Source organism: Stegostoma tigrinum, chromosome 34 (assembly GCF_030684315.1).
Source record: "Stegostoma tigrinum isolate sSteTig4 chromosome 34, sSteTig4.hap1, whole genome shotgun sequence".
In the NCBI taxonomy this organism is placed as follows: domain Eukaryota; kingdom Metazoa; phylum Chordata; class Chondrichthyes; order Orectolobiformes; family Stegostomatidae; genus Stegostoma; species Stegostoma tigrinum.
The window spans coordinates 7,446,282-7,454,588 of record NC_081387.1 but is presented as its reverse complement, the minus strand read 5'-3'; the positions used below and the strand labels follow the sequence as shown (position 1 = coordinate 7,454,588).

General features: G+C 39.2%; 1 protein-coding gene across 1 annotated transcript; it reads right to left on the bottom strand.

Moving 5' to 3' along the window:
• Window positions 1-2,183: 2,183 nt before the first annotated feature.
• On the bottom strand, window positions 2,184-7,529 carry LOC132206226 (probable G-protein coupled receptor 139). Its single transcript, XM_059639598.1, has 2 exons — window positions 7,446-7,529; window positions 2,184-3,094 (listed from the first exon to the last, which is right to left on the bottom strand). Exons 1-2 carry the CDS (start codon window positions 7,510-7,512, stop codon window positions 2,184-2,186), a joined length of 978 nt encoding a protein of 325 aa, XP_059495581.1. The 5' UTR covers window positions 7,513-7,529.
• Window positions 7,530-8,307: the final 778 nt, after the last annotated feature.

The window sequence follows — 8,307 nt, the reverse complement described above, 5'->3', positions numbered from 1 at the left end:
CTTAACAATGCAATGATTATCTTGTAGCTTCTGACAACAATTCATCACAAGCCTATGCAATTTAAAAAAAAAACAAGTTAATCAGCCTAAATAACCAATGGATACAAAAAAGTGGGACAAGCACCAAATAGGAAATGGGAGAGCAATTTAGAAATGAATGCTGAAAATTCACAACTTCAATTTAATAGATTATTGCATCAAATGTGCAAAACATTACTTCAGCTACTGCATACCAATAGGTATGAGATGATGCGTTTAAAGACCTTGCAACATCCATGGGTGAGATTCACTTCAGTTATCAGGTTGCTGCCAAATAGGGGAATGTCTAAATACTAGCTTTCGTTATGTTGAAAGGATGAACTGTCCACAGTTCAGAACTCTGAAGATTTTCAGCGGCGAGGAGGATGCATGGGCGCTATATGGCGTTCTAGGGCTCATGAGTATGAGGCTAGCTGTGTGGCAGATGCATTATAACGTGGATATATGTGAACTTTAGTGAGAAAACTGCAAAAGTAGAGTATTACTTTAAAGAATGATACATTGGGAAATGTGTATGCGCAAAGTGGTCTCAAAGTCCTTCTACATCAATCAAATAAAGTAATGCCCAATCCCCTACACGTCACCTTTGCTCCTCATTCTGGCATGACCGAAACAACGTTTATAGAAAAAAGGTTTTGTAACATTTTCACTTGCTTTCATACTTATGTAAATGTCCCTGCGAATGAAATTAAAACCAGCCCACAATGAAAATGAATGTCCTATCTCGAAGTGAAAAAGAACTGAACACTCAAAAGGATTAATTTGACTGTTTCTTCTGAAGTCAAAATAGATTTTTCGTTTTCGTTGTTAAGGTTGCTTTGCTCCATAACTTACATACCTGCTGCCCGATGTGTTCGAGTTATTTTACGCTTTCTCCGTGTTCTGGCTTGCCGTCATTAAATTGATTTTGCCACACTTTGTTCGCTCTCATTACAATACGTTGTTCATTAGCCCTTTGTATACATTACAGCAGCTGTTTGTACCCGTTTTTCATCCAGAATTCACTGTTTACTTCCGTTCTTTACGCTTTCATGCCATTATATTTCCTCTGTTTTCATTTTCGATTTTCTCTGTTCTAGCTCTTTAACTTTTCACACCCACGCTGTCTAGAACTGACAGGATTTTTTTGGGTGTATTTGCTTTTGGACGGTTCGGGCGGTTAAAGTTAACTTCCAACCTTGCTTTTTTTTCTTTTCTTTTCTTTTTTTCTTCCTTTTGTTCTTCCATTCAACCTATAACACATATTTCTGTTTCTCTGCTATCACAGAGCATTTTTCCTGCATTATGTTTCTGAAAATCTTACTTCTAGCAACGTCAATCTTTCATGCCTATAGGCCACACCTCATTAGGATTACTTTTTGATGCTTACAGGTATATAACTTTTCCTTCAGTCTCCGGTTTCATTTAACAGAAGTCTGTACTATGAACAATGTTAAGCTGTTCTGAATAAAGGGCTAAGATTTGAAGCTATTATGAGAATGATAGATCTTATTTTTTTTTCTCATTGTTTGGAACAGAGACGATTGGTAGAAATGCTTACAGATAATTTTTAAATTATTGAAAATCTTAGTCGTCAATGCAATGTTTCCACTGTTAAGGCAATCAAATATTACGACTGCACCAACGCATTCACGAAAACAATGCCTACCGAGTAGGTTCGCATGACGTGACACACATCGGTGCAGGTTGAAGAAATTTGCAACATTTTTTCTAATTTCAAAACACAACTAAAGGAGCACATGATAGAAGAAAATAATAAAAACATATTCTGAATAAGTTGTGATAAGGTACCAGAAATGTTATGTTAAATAGAAACTACACCGTTAACAGGACGGTTACGTTGAACGGTGTATGTTGTGCAATGGAGCTGCAAATCAGTTTTTCCAGCCACCTCTTGGCGATTTTTTCTTATTCAGAACTTCAAAGCTTTCATGAAAACCTAGTAAGGAGCTTTGACTGAAGGTAACGAGATACGTTCCCTGCCTAGGAAATGCCAATCGAACGCTGTGCCATTTCGAACTACAACGGCCAGCCCACATGATGCATTTTGCGAATAACAGTGCTCCCTGATATAATTTCGCCGATGAAATTCTGAAGTTTATATTATGTTCACGTCATGGGAGCATTGTAACTCATGCTTAGTCTCAGTTGTTTCGATTGATGATTAATTTAACAAATGAAGTCAACGGATATTTCACTGAGCATTTGATCTCTTCCCTGAACTTGGTCTGAGTGACACCATAAATAAATGTGTTTGTGCAGGAACTTAAACTTCGCATCATGATTCCTACCTGTTGAAATATATATAGGGAATCGTTGTAAGCAGAAGGATCTGTTCCTGTGATATAATAATATAAAAACTCCATAACATCTATGAGCCACAGGAGGATGAAACTACCGGATACGGTAAAGAGTAAAACTACAGATTTCCTTCTGTTCTCCATCTCCAGGTCGCGCTGATTCTCTCCCTTACTCTGTAATTTCAGTCGTTTACGGACGCGACTGGCCCCCATTATATGTCTGACTGTAAGAGCGTTCAGGAACAATATTAGAGTGAATGGAAGCAAAGGGTTCAACACTGTGTCAAACCAATTAAATCCCACCCATCCAGGTTCCGTAAAATAGCTTGGCTTGGTAAAACAAAACCATGGTATATTGTTGATTATTTCTGCAGATTCGAGAGTAAAGTAGAATGGCACATTTTTTAAGAAAAACAGAACGGCCGTCGTTATCAATGTCACAGCTGCAGTTTTCTCGGTGCAATACGTTGATCGGAACTTCCGGATACAGATTGCCACAAATCGATCAAAGGAAAAAGTGATGGTGAACCACACAGACCAGTCAGAGGCTGTGCAGCCCAGGAAAAATATTACACTGCACAATGGAGTTATTTCCAGGAACGAGCCTGGGAAAAAATAATAGCTGGTACGCCAGAGAATTACCTCAAAAATAATTACCAGCAAATCTGCGACTGCCATAGCCACCAGGTAAAGCGTAGTGCACGAAGAAAGTCCGCATCTTCTACGGGATAGTATCATAATCACGATTGAATTAGCTGCAAAATAAATTACGCAAACACACTACATTATTGCATACACGCTCTCCACGGAGTTTGGGGTTGATGGTCACAGTTTTAAAAATCTGAATCAGGCATTGATTCCACTTTTCACATTGCTCTTTAATAGATTACGGAGAATTGGCCAACTCTGATCTGATATCAAATAACGACTCAGATTTTTGTTTCGAATTCAAGGCGGCTTTCAGAATCAGTATGTTTTGTATATGTTTGAACTTTGACTGGCCGCATTTCTTCAGACTCAGGAACTTGGAATTTGATGATGCCCAGGTCCAAATGTTTCAGAAAGAAAGTGCGTCGCCATAATGTTTGTGAAGAACAAAGAGTTGTTCTCTTTGTTACCCTTCACATACCGTTCAAGCTCCAATCGATGTGTAAAAAAAACCTCTGATATCTCTCCTATATCTCCCTCTTTTCACTTTAAAACTATACCCCCTTGTAATAGCTACTTATACCCTAGGAGAAAGCCTCTGGCTGTCCACTCTACCTATACCTCTCATCATTTTGTACATCTCTATCAAGTCATCTCTCATCCTTCCTTGTTCTAAAGAGAAAAGCCCTAGCTCTCTCAACTTTTTCTCGCAAGATCTTCCCTCCATTCCAGGCAACATCCTGGAAAATCTCCTCAGTACCTTTTCCAACATTTCCACATCTTTCCTGTAATGAGATGACCAGAACTGGACACAATGCTCCAGATGTGGCCGAATCAGGCTTTTGTACAGCTGGAGCATAACTTCATAGTTGTTGAACTCCATGCCTCTATTAATGAAAGCCAATGCATCTGCGCCTTCTTAACAACTCTATCCACCTGGGTGGCAGTTTTCAGGGAACTGTGGACACAAACCCCAAAATCCCTCTGTGCCTCCAGACTGCCAAGAATCTTTCTGCTAATCCTGTGTTCTGCTTTCAAGTTTGTCCTTCCAAAATGAATCAACTCACACTTTACATGGTTAAGCACCATCTTCCACTTCTCAGCCTAGTTCTGCATCATATCAATGTCCTTTGTAATGTAGAACAGCCCTCCGCACTATCCACAACTCGACCCACCTTCATATCATCCACGAATTTATTAATCCACCATTCCTCTCCTTCATTCAAATCATCTACAAAAATCACAAATAGAAGAGGACCCAGAGCAGATCCTTGTGGTAAACCACTCGTAAGTGAGCACCATGTTGAATATTTTCCATCTGTTACCGCAATTTGTCTTCTAAGGGCCAGCTAATTCTGAATCCAATCTGCCACATTTCCCCCTATCCTATTCCTCCTTACCGTCTGCATAAGCCTACCATGGGGAACCTTAAAAAAAACCTTACTTAAATCCATGTGTTCTACATCCACTGCTCTACCTTCATCCACATGTTGGTCACCTTTTCAAAGAATTCAATAAGTTTGTGAGGCATGATCTACCCCTCACAAAACCATACTGAATGTCACGAATCAAAGTGTGCCTTTCCAAGTAATCATAACTCCTCTCTCTCGGAGCCCTTTCCAGTATTTTGACCACCACTAACGTAAGACTATCTGGCCTGTAATTTCGGGGGTTATTCCTATTCCCTTTTTTGAACAAAGGAATGATGTTTGCCCTTCAGACACTATACTCGTAGTCAGTGAAGATGATTAGAACATCACCAAAGGCTCTGTGATCTCTTCCCTCGCTTACCATGCAATCCTTAGATAAATCCCATTAGGCCTGTGGGATTTAAAATTTTTAATTTCCTCAAAATTCCTAGTACCTCTTGTTCACTAACATCCACCTCCTCTAGCCTACCAGCCCATTTCACATTGTCCTCCCCTACAACTAGGTCGCTCTCAGTTTTGAATACCGAAGAAAAGTATTCATTAAGGATATCTCCTATCTTTTGAGGCTTCATGCATACATTACCTTTACAGTCCTTGATTGCCCCTACCTTTTCTCTTGTCGTTCTCTTACTCATCACGTACGTTTAAACAGCCTTGAAGCTTTCCTTGATCCTGTCTGCCAAGGTTTTCTCATGCCCCCTTATAGCTGACCTAAGCACTTTCTTGAGCTCCTTCCTGGCTAACTTATATCATTTTAGATCATTTTCTGTTCCTAGTCGCCTAAACTTGATATAAGTGTTCTTCTTCCTCTTGACCAGTCATACGACCTCTCTTGAGAGCCAAGACTCTCTCACTTGACCGCATCTTCCCTGCCTGGGAGGGACAAACATATTGAGAATATGCATTGTGCTTTCCTTAACCATTCTCCACATTTCAATAGTGCTCTTCCCTGACAACATCTGTTCCCATTTTATGTTATCCAGCTCTTGCCTAACAGAATTGTAACTACCCTTACCCCATCATAATCCTTCCCTGTCCTTTTCCATGACTGTTGTAAAAGTAACAAATTTACGATAGCTACCGCCAAAATGCTCTCCTACCAACAATCCTAACATTTGGCCCAGTTCATTGCCAAGCACCAAATCCAAAGTGGTTCCTTACCTTTGTCTATCTACGTACTGTGTCAGGAATCCTTCCTGAACACACTGGACAAAATCTGCCCCATCTAAACTGTTACAACTAAAAAGGTTCCAATCAATATGTGGAAAGTTGAAATCACCCATGACTACAACCCTGTGACTTTTGCACCTTTCCAGTATTTGCCTCCCTATCCGCTCCTCCACTTTTCTGCAACAATAAGGGGGTCTGTAAAAAAAAACAACAAAGTGACTGCTCCTTCCTTGTTTCTGACCTCATCCCAAACTGACTCTGTAGACATATCATTCTCGACGTGCCTTTCGGTAGCTGCTATACCTTCCCTGACTAACAATGCCACTCCCCTGCCTCATTTACCACACTTCCTATTTCTTTTAAAGCATCTAAATCCCGGAACTTCCAACTATAATTCCTGTCCCTGAGTCACCCAAGTTTTTGCCTTGGCCTCAACAACCTAGTTCCAATTTGTGACCCATGCACTAAGTTCATCTGCCTTATTTCTGATACTTCTAGCATTGAAGTATACAGACTTCAAACCATTCCTGCGTCCACCATTATGCTCCATCGACCACATTTCTTTATTAACAAACTCACTCCCTGTTGTGACTGTTGGACGGCTGAATACTTCATCTTCTGAATTATAAATCCGGTTCCCCACCCCCTGCCAATCTAGTTTAAACCATCCCGTACAGCATGAGCAAACCTCACTCCCAGGATATTTTTGCTTTTCCGGTTCAGGTGCAACCTTACTGCACAGGTCCCACCTTTCATCAAGAAAAAGAAGGGAATCGGGTATAAAGAAGAGACCGAATGAATCGTTATAAAATTGTAAAGGCAGAAGAAGAATACTTAAGGGAGAAATCAGGAAGGCAAAATCAGGGCAAGAGATAGATTTGGCAAACATGGCTATGAAAGCCCAGAGGACTTGTATAAATACATTAGGACAAAGGAATAAATATGTGGAGAATAAGGCCTCCTAAAGATCAGCAAGGCGCCATTCTGTATAACTGCAGGAGGTGGGGATAGGATGCTAAACAAGTATTTTGCATCAGTGTTTTAGTATGAAGTTATAATACGAACTTATTGATATCCATTACGTTGATGCATGACAGCTTTAATAAGTAAGCACTTGAGGGAGTCATTCAGTGTAGATCTACTGGGAACTTTAGATGAAATGTATGGATGTTGTCAACTGATTAAAAACATACTTTAACCAAACAGAGCTTGCTGATTAAAATCTGGCCAACAAATTTAATTCAATGTTCTGGTGTTAATTTATCTTAGCATTGATATTCACCTGACGAAGAAACAGCACTCCGACGGCTTATGATTTTAGGAAAAAAAAGTGGACTATAACCTGGGTGTTGAGTGACTTCTAACTTTTGTAGCATTTATGCTTTTGCAACACCGTACACTGAAGGAAACAAATTAATCACATACTATGTGTTTCTCATTTAAATGTTTACTACGCCGATATTTAAATTTCCAGAACTGATCCTTGAATTAGAAAAACAAACTGAATATTGCTGGCTCTTCAGTTAAATGTGTTTCTCTTTGCAGGAATTCATAATATTTAAGTAAGGAAAAAGATCACTGACAATTTTACACGTACAAACACTGAACCATCAATAAATTGTCCTGCAAACCTTACCCAGCTACTAAATAATAGGCAACATCAATGTTGCAAGCACCTTCTCCTTTATTCCTTTTAGAAATAAGACGGAGGTGACCTTTTGGAATGGAAACATTCATCACATAGTACACGGCTTTCAAAGTGAATCATTTTTGAACCAGCACAGCATAGCATAAGAGACTGATCAAAAGTCGAGCCAACATATGCTTCTACATTAATCAAAACATCATGTTCTCTTACCAGGAACACCGATGATGGCAAGAATCATATAGTATATTCTTCTGACACTGTAAAGTATTTTACGCATTTCTGTATGAACTGATATATTACTTGGTTTATTAGCAATCCCTGACTCGTGCTTTTCAGCCATACATTCCCAGGCAATTTATTTTCTCCAACGTGGAAACTCCACTGGGAGAATTGGGTTGCAACAGTCTTCAAATGAGTTGTTTAATTAAGATAGATTACAATAGCTGGTAAATCTCTGTTGAGATCGGACATAGCAAACACTGACATTGATTTGGAAAACTCCAAAAAAAACGCACCATGTTTTATTTCGAATGTATGTTCTACACATCTCGTCTTTTTTTTTTGCAACGACCTTCAGATTGCCATGGCTGAAGTGTATGGAGTACTCACACAGTGCCTCAATTCTACTCTACAATATGGCCTTCCTAATTTTTCGAGGGTTTTTTTTTCGATATCCCAATTATAAATGCTAAAGAGGCCTCTTAGCCTGCTTTGTCACAAGTTTAGAAATCTTGCTCCCTTCAATCGCAGCCTTTCAGTAACATAACGTGTATATCTGTCTCTGAAACGGTTAATTGCGCAGTCTCATATCTGTGACATATTTCTTTTTTTTCCCTATATTTTCTAAAATTAGATTGTTCTAAAGTGCGAAGTCGTTATCAAAACGAGCACAACGTGAGAGATTTATTACGAATTACAGCATTATTATCCAAGAACAGGTCTTCAACCTTACGCTGTGATCCTGGAGAAGTCCACTTAATTCTGTTATAATCTTGTTCTGAATCAATTAGATTTCTACTTAAATTGGATTTTTTTTAAAAAAAATTACTTCTGTGGGGCTTATCAACAGGAT

What these genes read in the sequence shown, in the direction of transcription:
- LOC132206226 (XM_059639598.1), bottom strand. Translation starts at nt 7,512, where the DNA reads ATGCGTAAAATACTTTACAGTGTCAGAAGAATATACTATATGATTCTT. An exon ending in TGCCATCATCGGTGTTCCTG is followed by an intron (nt 3,095 to 7,445) that starts GTAAGAGAACAT and finishes TTTATTTTGCAG; the next exon opens with CTAATTCAATCGTGATTATG.